The following is a 16,392-nucleotide window of genomic DNA, read 5'->3' as shown; positions in this document are numbered from 1 at the left end:
TAAATAAATCTACTTACTTACAATGTCATACTTGAACTGTCTGTGGCTGTTGGCACAACCACAAAGTAAGATACATGGCATTCACTCAACAAAAAGTGATACTAATCCATCTCCAGAGTAGTCAGCAGTCAAATCATACTTTGTGTCTGTTATATTCTCTCTCCCCAACAGCGATGTCAAGCTGCGAGTGGGACTCCAGTTCCAGCTGTCGGCTGCGGAGGAGACAGAGAATGGAAAGAGGTAGAGGAAGAAGAAGACACACTACTCTCATTATCCTTTCTTCTCGTGACAGCTTCACTTGCCCTGTGAGTCAGCTGTCAATCACAGCCTGGGCATCATCTCAGCAGGAGCCCAGAATATACAGTGCACTCATCAAATCTGCCAGCAGGCAGGGAGAAAACACCTACAGAGCCCAAAGCCAGAGTCAGTTGCAATTAAAGTGCTGCTCCGCAGTGGAGAAAGGAACCCGAGGCCACCTGAAGGTCAGTGAAAAACCCAATTACCAGCTTGTCATACATTGTCAGCAAGAATAATTCTTGGAAACACAACAGCTCTGACTCACCTTTGCACTGGCTGCAGAGACCCAAAAGAGGAGACTGTGGGTGTTATCACAAGAATAAAAACTTTTAATTAGGTAAATGGAACTTTTGTTTTATTATTGTTGGGACAAACTAGAAAATGGAAAAAAAAAAGCCCCAAGGTAAGGGTATGCACAGGGCCACAGCTCAGACCATGCAGTTTCATTTACAGAACTCTCGAATGGAATAAGGAGTTGGATTAAAAGTTATAAAAATAGACCATTTACAAAAACATATCTACAAAGACAATTCAGTGGCAAAAATGTGGCTAGTTTTTTTTTTTCCAATAATTATTTTCAAAGGACTCTTTTTCCAAGAAAGAAATGTACAATCGAAAAACAACAAAAAAAAAAAGACATTTCACAGTTTAAAGACAAGAGCATAGAACTATGCAGTCTTTAGGACGGAAACCGTCGCTACACAGTAGTTTCATGTTTCCACAAGCCGGTCTTTACACTGGCTGCACTCTCTGTGCTGATTAAAGGCACTGCTTGCCCGTTTTCTTTAAGTGTGCCACCATTTTGAGTGTCAAGGTTGAGCCCATATGACTTGGGCTGGCTTTCTAGTTCTGTGCTGCTGGGCTGCTTTACAGGACCAGAGTCTTTACCCGAGCTTGACGCCGCAGTAGCAGCGACCCGCTCGGCCTCTACAGTCACCACTGTCCCGTTCCCCAAGGAGCCGCTGCCCGCCTTTTCTGAGTAGCGGGAGCGGCGTGGCAGGCTCGCACTGTCACTGCTGTCCTGCTGCAGCTGGCTCTGATGGCGCTCCCTGTAGGCCATGTAGGCTGCCCGTCGGCTATTGCGTGCCGCTACGTCATAATGGTGGTGCCGCCTGTGGGGGGCACCCTGCACGCTGCCTTCCACGCTGGTTGGCACGTCGTAGGCGTACTCTCGCAATACAGTCAGACGACTTGCTCTGTGTGCTCGTGCTCTGTTTTTGTGATGCCTGCTCGCGTGTCCGTTAGTGGCAGCTGTTGGATTGGTGATGTTGTTCATTGGGCGGAACTGCACCTCGACTGGTGCTACGTGCATTTTAATTTCATTGTCTAGTGAATGCTCAGTGAGGCTGTTGTCTAAAACGGCTGCACCGTTGGCTGTTGCCGGTGCTGAGGCGGACTTGCACTGAGCTGCCTCTGCGTGCAGATTGGTCAGCTTGCTGCCATGGGTGGAGTTGCGCATGCTTGGGGCACTCTTATTTGTATAGGAAGAGTCTGCACTGCTGTGGCCACACTTTGTTGACTCCCCATCTGCCTTATTAGCAGATCCTGCTGTGGATGTTACTGCCACGTCTGGCTGAGGCAGAAGGACGTCCTCCTGTGCAGAGTAGGCTCGCCTCCCAGAGCAACAAGCCTGGGACCAATAGCGCCTCATATCCTGTCTGTTGACACAGTGATGTGCCACCATGAATGCCCCCAGTGCCAGTGCAGCCACCCCGAACAAGCAGGTAAAAGCCAAGTCATAGGGGTGGTCCTGCGATACAGACATGGCGCCGAAAACCCAGAGGGCTGCATACAACCCTAATGCCCCTGCTGCACCCATCAGCTGGGCAGAAAAGGTGTGCTCATTCTCCAGAGCCGACAGGGGCACGGCATGGGGAGCAGACATTATGGAGGATGACGCCTCGTGAGGCTGGAGCTGGAGAGTGAGGGGATGGCAGTGGCTGCGGGGACCATCTGGCCCAGCCTCCGCGTTGGCTGAAGCCAGATGCTGCTGCTCTTCGGTCGGCTCCTTGAGCTCATAACGGCGCTCAGGGTGGCGGCGCAACTGGAGGAGGATGCTGAGGAAGTACATGAAGTCCACAAAAATGATGAATCCTACTGGGCCATAAAAAGCTCCAATGCTGGGCTCCCATGCCATCCAGCAACTAGAAAGATATAGACAGACAAGACCGATCAAACATTTCACATACAGTAAGACAACAGATGTGCCCTTTAAGATTCTTTATCATTACCATCATTTACTAATAGCTTGGAATTACATACCATCTCAAAACAGTTAAAATGCCAACAGTGCTCATTAAAGCAATACTTCTTCTACTCCTCTTAATCTGTCACTATCGTTATTTTACTTCACAAACTTGAAATTACTCTGAAAAACTTTAGCGTCTAGTTTTTACAGTAACTGTCCCATTACATTTAATAACACAGGCTGGATTCGTCTTGCTTGCAAGAAATTAATTAAACTCCAAAGACTTGAGACAGATACGGGTCCAGATTTCTCAATTAGTCAGCCACATTGCACAATCTAAACAGCTGCCACTGTAGAGAGGGGGGTGGAGGAGCTTGCTCTAAACTGGCAGCAGTTGCTTGTTGCTTGGATGCACATACCATTAATAGGCCTCCATAATCAGAACTTCAGGGAATAAACTTTTCCTACCCTCATAAAAATATCCATTATTTACTAAAGCAACACAGTCTGGCCGGTCGATCACTAAGCCAATTCCTCCTGAGGACAGAATGTAAAAGATCTCATGGGCTCGGATGCCTCCTTACTAAATGCTATTGTCCTGTTAAAATGAGACAGCATTTCCATGAGCACAAAGTGAAGAACAGGAGCTTTAATTGCTTTCTAAACAGGGACGACTTACTATGGCGCATTGGTCCGGCTTCCGTAGTTTTTGATGTTAGCTGCTGCAGTGATCCCACAGACAATGATGGGTATCCCTCCACCGATTAAGTAAAACCTTTCGGAGAAAGCACAGACAGGTGATTCTGCTTTATTCCCTCTGTTTCGCAGGATGACAAGTGGGCATGAACTGGACACAGAGGTCCAATGGTATTTCAGGCCCTAACACTGACACCATGTGGCTGTTTCACCAACACACATGGCCACTCATAACATTACAAATGCTGCTGCTCTGTCTTACTTGCTAATAAATATAAATATAAGTGCCAATATATTTAGAAAATGGATCACACACTTCCTGATTATGTCTTTTTGAGAACAGTGAGACTCTACTGTGTAGTCTACTGTATACTGGCATTACAAATGGTGGGACATGATTAGAAGTACAGACATTCAAGTCAGACTGCTATGATTTAACTAACCTACAAAAGAAACAAACACATTTAAGATTTAAATTATAGTACAAATTCAATTCTTGTGTTGAGTTTGTTTACTTAAATGAGGTGTGAAATAGATACAGTAGCAAAAGAACACTGAAAAAGCTGTAATTAACATTAGATCTAATTCCTTTGGCGGTGTGTCACATACAGACAGAGCTGGCTAACATTAGAGCACTACATGCAGTTTACTGATATATTACATGATGACTGAGCAGCAAAGGTGAGAGTTTTTAGAAATGTTTACCTCACACCACCAGTTGCAGGTGCCAACTCAAAAAAACCCCCCGTCCTTAATTAATTAGTTTATTAAAGGACCGACCTCCCTGTTGTTCTGTAAGAGTGCTGATGTCATACCTCAGCATAGGCCGCGGTGGTGGTGGAGGCTCGTCCAGCTCCTCATAGCGCTTGGCCTTGCGTGTCACCTGTTTGTAGATGTTGCGTGCAGTCACGCCCACCCACAGAGCTGTAGCCAGAGTAGAATAGTGCAGCAAGATACCCACCTAGAAGAGATTGCACCATTATATGGACGACATTTACTAAAGCAAATGAAATGCAATCAGTCTCCTTCGTAAGAATGATTAAATGCTCCTGTTGTGTTTTATGGTTTCACCAGTAAAAATAAAAATGTTGGAATGCAGCAGATAGGAGTTCTTTTAAATGGCATTATGATCCTTCAGCAATTTTCAACTGAGTATGTCATCATCAGCCTGAGGTGAAAAATCACCTTATGAGATATTGCTTTATGCCAGAGGGGATTAAATAAATAAACAAAAAGTTCTCAGCAAAAATTTTTCATCCAGGTATTTTGTGCAATGAAAAATGAATGTGTCTCAGTACACCACACACCATGAGGGGAGGTGTAGGATTGCCTCCAGCCATGGAAATGATCTACTGTATCTTTCTGTGTATCTTTTACTGTGCTTCCACCAGTTTTATGAGTGGAGTGAACTTTGCCAAAGGCAACTTTTTCAACTTTTTTCCCTTGAAAACATCCGAAGCACTTGTTCATTTTTGACTGCTGACGATTAAGTTTGGAGGGGGGGAAAGCAGACACAGCTGGAGTGCTGGAGGAGTGCGGGTGGTGTGTACTCACTGCTTGGCAGACGCTTGCATAGCGTATCTGATTGATGCCACCTACAAAGACCCCGCAGGTGAGGGAGATGTGGAAGCAGAGGTTGACCAACATGTGCCAAAACTTGCGGCTCACACGGACAGACCTGGAAGTAATGGACATACAATACATGGCAGAATTAGCATGTTTCTACAGTATCATCATTTTCATAATATCAATACACAATCCGAAAAACATCTTAAACTAATATCATCAGTAAAACTCAGACCATAGTGTCTCTTTTATACAACTATTATGAATCTCATAAGATCCCAATATTCTCAAGCTGTTTTTAATTATTCTTTTATTACTATTTCAATTATATGTTTGTTTAGAATGTATGTTTCCATTCTAAACGACTAAATTACTTTTGCTATTTACATTAATAATTAGAAATAAGCAAGGAGTGAAGAGAGAGATTGTAAACAGAAATTAATGGGGGCAAAAAATATTAAAATCCTGTTGTGTAAGTGAATATGAATAAACAGAAAAACATAAATGACATAACAACAGTAGGTTAAAGCTCTTACCTGTGATGGTAGATGTAGCTAACAATAATGGTGAGCAGAGAGAGGAGGAGTATAATAGTAGTGGCGTAGATGACTGGGTGCAGGGGCTGGATACCGGGAGAAAAATACTCAATACTGCTGAGGTCCTGAAAGATAGACAGATGATGCAAGGTCCACAGGTTATTTAATATTATTATGTCACATCAATATAAGTCAAAACCCATGAATTAATCCTTTATGTGCTTTATATAATAAAAAAAAGCATTATTATTATATTGTTATTATAAGTTAAATTCATACAATAGGCTATCGTAACTGCTGCTTTGCCACTCAAACATCCCAATGAAAACGATGATCACGAGGAAGAATGGTCCAATCAAAAGTCCTACCATGAGCAGGCCATAGTTGCCGAGCGAGTTGCAGGATATGGTGGTGAAGTTGTCATGATGGCCGAGGATGCGGCAGCCGTCGCTCTGCCATCCTCCCTGACCCCCCACCAAGCTGAGGTTCCAGCAGGCAGACACAGCGTCTGAGCCGCGGGCAAACCGCCGCAGGGTGATGTTGACGGGGGTCCGCAAGACATGCAGGGATATGCCGTCTGATCCACAACACAGACACATGGGTATCAGAATAGACAGCTGCTTTAAAGTTTTCATTTTCTTGTGCGATAATGTGTCCTAGTTAAGCTGTATGGCTATTTGGTTCTTCTAATGCTGTCAAGTTTCGGTTGCTTTATGCGTCAGAATATTTTCAGATTTCTACTCTCTCATTAAAAAAATAAAAATCACATATTAAACATTTATGACTATAACAAAACATTATGACTCACCTATCTTGGCCATGATAACGGGTGTAGCCACACTCCTTCTCTTCCCTCCATCAGCCAGTTGGGAGGAGTTGCCAGTGGAGGGGAAAAACTTGCCATTGCGAAAGCCCAGTAGGTGGAGCTTGTAGACTGTGTCCTCTGGCTGCCCAGGGACTGCAGCCTGGGTAAAGAGAGACTGAGGAAGCTGCAGGGAAGCCTCCACAAAGGTGCTCTACAGGGACAAGACATACCATGAAGTGAAACAAACATTTCATTTTATATGTTCAGTTTATTTTCAGAGTTTTGTTTTGATTATGTTAAGCACTTGAGGATTTTGTTTTATGTGCTTACATGATGCAGTCAAACCCAAACCCCACACCAAACCTCCCAATAATGGCAGTGCTGACAAATTGTAATTATCTTTGGCAGGAGCTGACCTTGTGAAGGATGCTGGAGAAGGAGCTGGTGGTGTTGCATTTGAAGGTGAGCTGGCGGTCCTGGCTGGGTGTCCGCTCGGGGCTGGGCCTCTGGAACAACATGCAGGTCATGCCGTTCCAGTCATTGGCCCTGACAGTGTGGGCCTCCAGTGCAATATTGGGGGACTTCTGGAAGGACGACAGGAACAGTGAATGATGACATAAGTCCTCATAAAACAAAATGTTAAAGTGCAACATGACAGAATATTGTTGATGGGACTAACCAGGGAGAAAGCTTGTGCTGTTGCCAGGCGGTATACGGCAATCTTCTGGAGGCAGGCGATGATGCGGGAGCAGGCCATGGCTTCCCGCTGAGCCATCCACAGCACCCTCTCGTCAGCCAGCATCAAGTTGCTGGCCATGCTCACCATCACCTCACCTAGCTGGGAGACAACAGAGTGGCACGAGTGAATACACACACACACACACACACACACACACAAACACACACACACACACACACATATATATGCAAAATACATAAAAAAAAAACAAACAAACACTGATTTAGCAGCAGCTCAATCTGACATGTTCTAAATAACTTGAGTGGAAACATAAGAAATGTGAACGTGTTCCGCCAGCATCTTGTTTTTATCAAGCAGCACTAAACACATGCTTGAGGGGGATGCTTGACATGGCTCTTGTTGTACTTAAATGACTATTGGAAACACATTTCAAGCTTGAAGTCGCCTGGCTAGCCTTTAATATGCTTTGTAATCCGGGGGCTTCTTGCCCACAGCACGTACAACATGCTAGGAACTCTTTTTTCTTTGTTTGAATGTGTTGGCCTACAGCTGTGCCGAAAGTCATGACAAAACATCCTTTCTCATTAAACCACATGTCAACAAACAGCTGTTGAGTATTAATCTGTTTGTCCTTGGACAGGGTAATAGCGTCACAATCTGCCGTCGATGTGGGCTTGTTCCGTAACTTCCTTGTGATTTTTACTGCAGTACTTACATCTTTAAACTTCTCAACAAACTTGCCAAACTTCTCAATCATCTCTGCCACAAAGATGATGTCCATCTTGTCAGAGAAGTTGGCAGCATCAATTGTGTAGACCAGGAGACGTTGAGCCCTGGGAACCACATTGCTCTCATTCAGAGGCATCTACAGCAGGAAGATGTAGAGAAAAGTTAGGCTTGAATATCAGTTATTCATTAAGGACAGCTTCTCTGTTCAAAGAAGAGAACAAGGTAAGAGTGTAAGCTGAAGTGAAGGACTGACTGAAAAGGCAAGGCAAAATAAAGTCCCAGGTCAGAAAATGACATGCTGACCAACCACATACAGACCTGGTTGATGACATAGAGAAATCTAGTGACATCTTTCTGGAACTGGCAGCGGGAGTAGTCATCCTCCGCCCACAGCCCCTCTCGGTCACAGTAGCGCCACGCCCGCTGTTCTTCAGCTGAACTCCCCGAGTAGGTGCCCGCACTTGATGGCAGTCTGTTGCACGGGAGGTAGGCTCTGATCCCTGCCAGGGTGCGTGGCCACCTGGAAAGAGCCAAGTCAAATCAGTCCCTTCTGTTTCAATTCTTGATTAACCAGATCATGCAATTTTCTCCTAACTTTGTGTCATGTAAGCTATAATGTTTTTAATATCACTAGCAACACAGTAATGTATTAAGCATGGCTAGGGCCATGAAGTTATTTATATGTTTAACCACAAGGGGGGGCCACAGTGCTTGACATGACAGCAAGGAAACATTTCCTGTACATGTAATGCTTTTAATATACTGGTTCATCCTTACATAGTCACTTTGTGAGAATGTATCTGTACATAAGTGTATGTATTCAATTTGGAAAATTAAAAAGGTCAAATGAACAAATTAAAAAGCCATATCATTTATAAATAAGCCTTTGTTCAATAATCTATTTTAAGCCAAAGAAAACCAGCTATCTGTACAAATTGTAACAATGTGAAATACTGCAACTGTGGGTAGCCCGGGTAAAGTTCGTTAATTACATAAAGAACTGTAATGGGGACGTCAACATCAAATATAATGCAAAATTCTGTCTTTTACATCAGAGAGGGTTACCTCAATTCTTAGTGTTAATTGCGTAGCTCTGTGTCTGGTTACATATGCTTACACTGACCTGAACTCTCCCTTGTTGTTGGAAATGCGTTCAGGTGCACAGTACTTGGCAGAACTCTCCAACACCACAATGTGCACAGTCCTGGTGGTGTTGCCCCTGCTTGTCCAGATCCGGCACTCCCAGTTCCCAGTAAAACCAGGCTGGATGTTCGAGATGGTCAACGCACTGATGTGGAAAAAATAAAAATAAAAAATCAGTGGAACTTCAGATATTTTTTACACAACTTCCAGTCTTATGGTGAACAGAAAAAGTTGGAAAATAAAACGGAAAACAAAATGCTGATAATGTTATATGATGTAGTGTCAGTAACATAATAAGGGAGATTGTCTTCTGAAAATAAACTGAACTGCAAAGACACAACTCTTTCAATTTCCCCATGTAATGCCACTGATTACACTAAGACTAACATAAATATTGTCTTACCTGGCAATCAGGGAGCAGTTCTGCACCATGCGCTTCTCGATGAAAATACCCTGGGCAGCGTCGGGCTTGACCATGCGGCCGTTCTGGTACCACAGCACCTGCATGTCCTCGGCCACAAAGGAGGCCTGACACTGGAACGGCAGGCTGTCCCCCTGAAAGACGACCTGGCGCTGGGACGGAGTCAGCTGGAAGGAGGGCAGCTCAAGAGGAGCATCTGAGGACACCAGACATAATTCAGGAATCAAGCCAGTCAGTCATTTTTCACAGAAAAAATTATTATTTGGTTCATATTTGTCACAAATCATTTTCAGCACCATTTATTCTGGATACAATGCCACTTTGTTTCAGACGTGGCCCTTTTTGGACACACAGTGAAGCTAAAACAATGTCTTGAATCCTTAAGTGCTATTTGCCATTCATGTCAGGCCACTGGCTCTTGCTAGATCTATGCAGTGTATTTCATAATTCCTCACTGTGTTGAGTGCCAAACTGATAAGACATGAGCAAGTACAAACAAAGGCAGCAGTGGCCTGGGCAGCCCTTGTCTTATCAGTCATGTCATTGCACAAGCCCCTGGTCCCCAGACACCAGCCTAACTGATACCAAAACAGAGAAATTAAAGAGACAGTGCAACATTTTGACACTGCAATCTGTGTAACTACTCGCCATGACTTATTCCAGCCTTTTAAAAGGAGACTGGACAGAAGACACATCAGATAGTGCCACTGAAATGATGAATGATTCTTTTTCAGGGTGATATCTTTGAGCTGTGGTGAGTCTATGTATGTATATGAGCTTATTTATGTTTCTGTGTAGTTCATGTGTGTGTGTGTGTGTGTGTATGTGTCCCTACCACAGGTGAGGAGCTCCGGCCTGATGGAGGTTATGAGCTGACCCTGAAGAGACTGCGGGTAGGAGCACTTGGTGTTCTTAACTGCAATGTTCCTCTCTCTGATCCAACGCAGCAGCCACAGAAGGTTGCAGTCACACAGCAGGTAAGGTGTCTGAAACTCCCTGTGAATGTACAGAAACACACACACACACACACACACACACACGGGGGGGGGGGGTTTAAGTGACAATTACCAAGTTAAGTGACAAACAGCTATTTGCCTGAGGGAAAACCCTAATTATTCTCTCATATTTTATGACTTAAACACAGTTTTAATTGCATTATGGGTGCATGGTAAATATGCAGATGTCACAATCACACTGAGGCCTGCATGTGATTTTAGTACACAGCAATAAAGTGGCTCCTTATCATACTTACAGTGACTTCAGAGACACCAAACTGTCAAAGGTCCCCTGAGCCAATGAAGAGAACATGTTCCCTGAAAGGTTTCTGAAAAAAAATAAATTATGAAAAACAATTACTATCAATTATCAGCCTGTTACAAAGAAATAATTCATGAAAATACTAATGACTTACAGTCTGATCAGACTGGTGAGGCCCTTGAAGATGTCTATGTTCAGACAGCCAATGCTGTTGTTGGACAAGTCTCTGAAACACAGAAAAAAAGGTTTCTGGTTTATTTCTTCCACATTTCAGAAATAACACTACATAACAGCTCTAATGTCTAAAATACCAACAATTAGTGAGCCACATTAAGGCAGGAAATGTTGAGATGTTAAGATAAGCCATGAAAAAACTGATCATATTAAAAGAAAAATGGGTAAATGGAAAAATGTTTAAGTTGCTAATAGCTTTTGCTATTGCTATGGTTCTTTTTTTTTTTTTAAAGCCAAGTTTAACAGAAGCAGGTTGAGGCAAGGAGCCCAAATATTCAGCTGACAGGTTTACAATTTCCAAGGTGATTTTAGATCATGTCTGTGTGGGCCTCGAGGGGAACCTACACATCAAAGGCAGAGTAACACTCTGGGAGGTGATTAATCACCTATGATTAACGTCAAACACGTCAAAAGTGTGTGTTTCTCCTCTGGATGTGACCTGACATGATGTCTCTGGCAAACATCAGATAGAAGTGTCTGAGACTCCTGACGCCTTGCAAAAGGACCTCACATGGAAAGGACGATATTTCCTCTGTGAATTATGCCCAGTGTGCAAACATGCAATGAAATGTCTACAAAGAAGGAACATTCACTGGAAGCTCTATGTTAACTTTAGTCCAGCATCCTCTGATATGAAGCCTACAAGCAGAAAAGTTTTGGCCCCACGATAAATTTGTTCTTTTATTTAAAATTGTAAAATGTTTCATAGTCCCCACTTTTGACCTATAAATACCATTGAAATGTAACAATCCACAAAGGGAACATCATTGGTTTAAATGCTAGCAGCTCAGTTAAACCAAATGAGATGCAGACACTGCTCTATTTTAATGACCAAAAACCAAAAGGGTGTTTCAATAGCTAGTTTCATGTTGAACCCAGTAATAAGTTTGTTTAAAAAAAACAACAACAAAAAAAACCAGTAAAATATCTCAAATCTCTCAATTCTTTTATCTCCTTCCATCCTTTATTTGCAGAGAAATGTACAAAACATTAAGGCAGTTATTTCGTTAAATAACTTTTTATCAGAATGATTTAAGTTTTTTAAAGCAGAATAAAACTTTTGTTTTTTACACTTCAGGGCAGCCGATCAATCTGGAAGCACAACATTGACATGCTATAACCTTATAAAGTTGTTGTGGAAAATGAGCACTTGTCCACTTACACACCCAGCAGACATGGAGCAATATTGGCATTCAGCTGGAGTTGTGTTTCTGACAGGCCGGTGAGAATATCTGATATTCTGAGTTCAATATTCTCTCTCCTTTCATCTTTGTTTTGGTCTCCACCAACTCCTGAAGGAAATATCTGCCTCTCTAACTGCTAAATGTTCTACCGGATCGTCGTTAACTTTGTCTGTCTGCTGTTTTGTGCTGGACAGGTCATGAACGGTGGGTTTATCAGAGCTTTTTCCCTCTAAACAGCTGCCTGCTGCAGCTGGAAACAAGATTCATTAGAACAGTGAGGGTGAACCAAAACAGCAAAGATGAGTGAAATAAAACCAAAGACCCTAAAACAATCCATAGAGTTATGGGGACAGATGATAATCGTCTATGGGGTTGTCACTACAATTTATTCCTTTCATGTTACCTGTAGTCATTTGATCTGATCTAAAAAAAAAAAAAAAGATTCATAATTGTAAAACACATTTTTTATCCAACAAACTTAAATTAATATGGTAACAGAACATATTTAAAATTCCCAGATTGATAACATTTAAAGCAACCAGTCATAGTGACTCCACGGTTCAAAGGCAGAGCACCTTGACAGCTAATGTAACACATATCCCTCTGTGAATGATCCAATCACTGAAAAGTGCCACAAAAAGAAACAAGAGCCTGGGAGAAGAGACAGATCTTTACCTCAAACCACCAGCTAAACTGTATCCCAGGGTGCTCGAGGAACGCGATACTGACACAAAGTGATACCTGGAAAATCACTGTCAGGCATATGCTAACATCCGAGCATTTATGTAATTATTGGTGTTGGTCCTTAAGGTACCAGCTGGGGAATTTACTGTGTGAGGTTATTAGTTCCACTTGGAAGAGGAGAAAAAGCCGCCTTTTGCAGGCTTGCCAATTTTTGCGAGCATTGTGTGTCAAGGGAAGGATAACACAGGAAAAGTGAGGGGATGGAGGGAGGGGGCTCCCCTTGCGAAAGGCATACTTTCATCTCACTTTATCGCCTTGATTCAAATGCTAGAGTTACAGCTACATCCAGGGACTTAAGATACTGCTATTACTTTCACTCACTTTTACTATGTTACTATGTATACTATGTTCATCATTCAAAATGTACAACATTTTTGTTATATGGCTTCGGACCTATTTCTCACTGAAGTCTCTATTTTCCATCTGTTTTTCTAGTCAACTAATATATGTCAAGACTTATCTCAAACACGTCTTTGAGCTGCAGGCATGTAGCAAATTAACAGCACAGAGGCCGGCTTCACTGCAGTGCTTCAGTTGTCGTGGATGATACTAGGAGCAAAAATAACCCAATGTGATTAGGCCCGAGCAGGGACGGTTCAGCTGTTGGTGGAATGCAGAGTAAAGAGGGCGGGGTGATTCAATGTATTAGTACATCTCGAACTGTGTGGAAACAGTGTGTATATGAACTGTGTAAAGTGAGGTAAGGGAAACACTTGTTTTTCCACTGAAGGTGTAACCAATAGTGGAGTGTCCCAATAAAGAAACCCAGAAAACTGGGACCAAGTGACTACTTCTAGATCAGATGTTCATCCTGATGTAATAGTGCAGATGGAGGGATCTTTTTATGCCAGTCGTCTTATCTAGAGACCTGGTTTTAACTTGATATTGACATTTCAGCACACAAATATATAAACATCATTTTCAAAATGCTCTTGTCAATTGAAATATTTGAAAACATTATACGGCACTTGTCATTACAAGTACATCTCAGCCTGTGAAAACAGTTGCAAAATGTCTTCTGTGTCTCTGGACAGAGCTTTCTCATGGATACAAATATAACTGATGAGGTCATTATGATGTCATCAGGGTTACTGCAGTTTGAACTAGACACTTAAAATTTCAGAGAGCATTGCACAAGATGTAGACCTGCATTAAAAATAGGGGATGGTTTGGCAGAAGTGGGAATTTAGGAAGCAATAAAGATGCTATCCAAGCTGCATTATGGGAAATGTAGGATTTAGTGTCTCTGGTGCTTGTCCAGTACTTACGAATAAAACCAAGGACATGGCCTCTTTGTTATCCAGTGTAGACAGAGCTTTTTGGAAGCCATGATGTGATGATGTGTCCATAATATTTACATGTGATGTAAATATTTTGGATCAAGTGGCATTTGCATCCAAATAGAGGAAATTTAAGAAATTCCTTGACATTTAAGTATTTTTGTTTGTTCTGTATGTAGATGATCAACAGCTGGTCAAGACTGGGAGAGAAATCTGAATTGCAAAGTTACTTCTAACCTCTCGGATGCAACTAGCCCTAAGATATGTTGATGCAAAAGCTGTTTAATTCAACAAGATTGATGTCTGATGTGTAGAACCCATGTTGGCCAAACTTCTGCAGCCATTTCTTTAAATGCCCCCGTCACTGCTCTGTGACAAAACAAGTAAGATGAACAGGTCCAAATGGCATGTCTTGAAATGAGAAGGACACTAATACTGAGGAGGGAGGTAAATTAGTCTGGCCAGAGTAGAGTCATAGATAAGGACAAGGTTGAGAAGCATGTGCAAAATGTATGCCAGATAAATGTGAGATAAAAAAACAAACTGGTGAGTCTCTTTTTACGTAATCCACTCCCATTTTCCGAAAAACTGAAAAAAAAAAATTGGGTGGATGTGTTGCTGCAGATGCCAGTGCTTGATGAAGGGCTTCTGTGTTTACATTCCCAGGGTCCAGCACTACCTCATAGTCTCCTTTGCTCGTCTTCTCCATTCTGTGCTCCCTCCCTTTCACAGTCGAGTGAGTGACAACTACCCTTTGAAATTAACTGAGATGGGCGGTGGGGCCAATTAAACTTTGTTACCCTGAGGCAAAACCAAACTGTGCTCTGGAACAAGCATTATTACCACGAGAAGTTACAGATCACTGTGCAGTGATACGGAAAGTCTTTGTGAATAGCTTGTGTGTGGGGTGAAATTTTAATATGCAGAGGACATATAGGCAGGCATGGATCCATCTGCGTGTGGCATGAATATGCATCGAGGAGCGGGGGGTGGGGAATGAGGCCGGGTCTGAGCCAAAGAGCTGACTGCCTTCCTGTCTCGCTCTTGCTGCTCCACAGCAGCAGCCAAGCTCAAGTTTGTGTTGGCAGCGACTGGGCACTGTCGGATGATTCCAATTCATGCTGTGTTCTTGCTCTCTCTCTCTCTCATGTGCGCACACACACGCACATACACAAAGGGAAACACTCCACTGTACACTTAAGCACACAGTCTCTGACCTCCCACACTCACACACCACATATCCCAGATGGACTCTAGCTTTATGTATTTTCTGCAAATCAAAATTATCCTCAGATGATATTCATGGATACCCCCCACACACACACACACAAGTTTACATATCCCCCTCTTCACACAGTTTTTTTCCGAGCGTGTGAAAGTATATAAGGCCTCATGGTGTCTGCAGTGGTTTCTGGCAGAAGGCCAGACAAAACAAGGCAGTAGAAATAGACTGCTGCTTGACCATGCTCCCTTATGGACACTGGATACAATCTAGATCTACAAGGTTGCGCACAGCGCATTGCATAGATAAAAAACAAGAGCTGCTTTAAACTATATGCTAAAAAATATATGCAATCAAAACAGCACATTGCATGACAGCCCAGACGCTACACTGACTGTTGAACTATGGAATTCCTAAAAGCTGTTGAACACAACAGTTCTACCACTTTAAAATACCAACAAAAAAAAATGGCTTTAACAACTTTTCAAAATGACAATCACGAGTCTAACAGAAGACGCACTGAACAAATGGCATTTCTTCAGTCACAGTTTTCATAAAAAAACTATTCTCACATGGCAAATTAAATTAAAGAGAATCCTCCAAACTAAAAACGCTGGAATTTAGATCTTTTGGTTGCAATAATAATAAAAAAAAAAACACCTTAGTGAAATCCCAGAGGAGCTAAATGTGAGAGTGTAGAGTATGCACACACACGCAGGAACCACATTAAAGAGACAGTGAAGCTGCACAAGTTCCAACACTACTCACAGTTTTTTTAGTGTTGGCATTCCAAGGAAAGCGCCTGGTTCAATACGACTGATCATGTTACTCCGCAGGTCCCTGTGGAGAAAAAAAATATTGTAGATCATATAAACAATTCAAACAGCAATAAAATAATGAAACTGCAACAATTTTGCTCATCAATTAATCATTTAAGTAATTCTTTTCAGCAAAAATGGCTTTTCTTGCACTTCACATCACTGCCCCTGGGCATATGATCAGCATTTTTTCAGTATTTGCTGACAAAACAGCAATAACAGAATGTGATTCCGGTTTATTATGTATTTGAATAGATTGAGATTATGGCCTCAACCAGTTTTCTCTGCTGAGTTTATAACTAACAATTAGACGGTAACGCTTGTAAAATATAAGCAAATTGGGCTGTCATCTTCTGAAATCCCAATTTCAGTATGCAAACATCAACATGGCAAACAAGTGAAAATGGCAAGGAGGGACTTGCCTTGCCATCTGTAACATAATGATACAAATGCAAAGACACCCATAATATTATGGTTACTACACAGGGTGTATCTTGCACATCATTTTTTTTGTCCAATGAAAACATCCAGACCTCCATCCACCCATCGTTACTACACAGCTGCTGTCACTG

The 16,392-nt window shown here is 42.4% G+C and overlaps 1 protein-coding gene across 1 annotated transcript in view; it reads right to left on the bottom strand.

Annotated features, from left to right (window-relative positions):
• Positions 1–666: 666 nt before the first annotated feature.
• adgra3 (adhesion G protein-coupled receptor A3) overlaps positions 667–16,392 on the bottom strand; it is a 30,721-nt gene continuing 14,995 nt past the window's right edge. The window contains exons 3-19 of the mRNA XM_022758830.1: positions 15,771–15,842; positions 10,493–10,564; positions 10,334–10,405; positions 9,917–10,077; positions 9,064–9,277; positions 8,641–8,805; positions 7,836–8,037; positions 7,504–7,653; positions 6,768–6,926; positions 6,505–6,672; positions 6,092–6,299; positions 5,652–5,860; positions 5,284–5,408; positions 4,736–4,859; positions 3,997–4,142; positions 3,165–3,260; positions 667–2,441 (exon numbers count right to left, since the gene is read on the bottom strand). Of these exons, the coding sequence (XP_022614551.1) occupies positions 995–2,441; positions 3,165–3,260; positions 3,997–4,142; positions 4,736–4,859; positions 5,284–5,408; positions 5,652–5,860; positions 6,092–6,299; positions 6,505–6,672; positions 6,768–6,926; positions 7,504–7,653; positions 7,836–8,037; positions 8,641–8,805; positions 9,064–9,277; positions 9,917–10,077; positions 10,334–10,405; positions 10,493–10,564; positions 15,771–15,842 (3,790 nt within the window). The 3' untranslated portion in view covers positions 667–994. The remainder of the gene's footprint in view (positions 2,442–3,164; positions 3,261–3,996; positions 4,143–4,735; positions 4,860–5,283; positions 5,409–5,651; positions 5,861–6,091; positions 6,300–6,504; positions 6,673–6,767; positions 6,927–7,503; positions 7,654–7,835; positions 8,038–8,640; positions 8,806–9,063; positions 9,278–9,916; positions 10,078–10,333; positions 10,406–10,492; positions 10,565–15,770; positions 15,843–16,392) is intronic.

The sequence above is a fragment of the Seriola dumerili genome, unplaced genomic scaffold, assembly GCF_002260705.1.
Source record: "Seriola dumerili isolate Sdu_G_001 unplaced genomic scaffold, Sdu_1.0 BDQW01000309.1, whole genome shotgun sequence".
In the NCBI taxonomy this organism is placed as follows: domain Eukaryota; kingdom Metazoa; phylum Chordata; class Actinopteri; order Carangiformes; family Carangidae; genus Seriola; species Seriola dumerili.
Note: the sequence above shows the minus strand (reverse complement) of the source record. Positions and strands in the feature narration are given on the sequence as shown.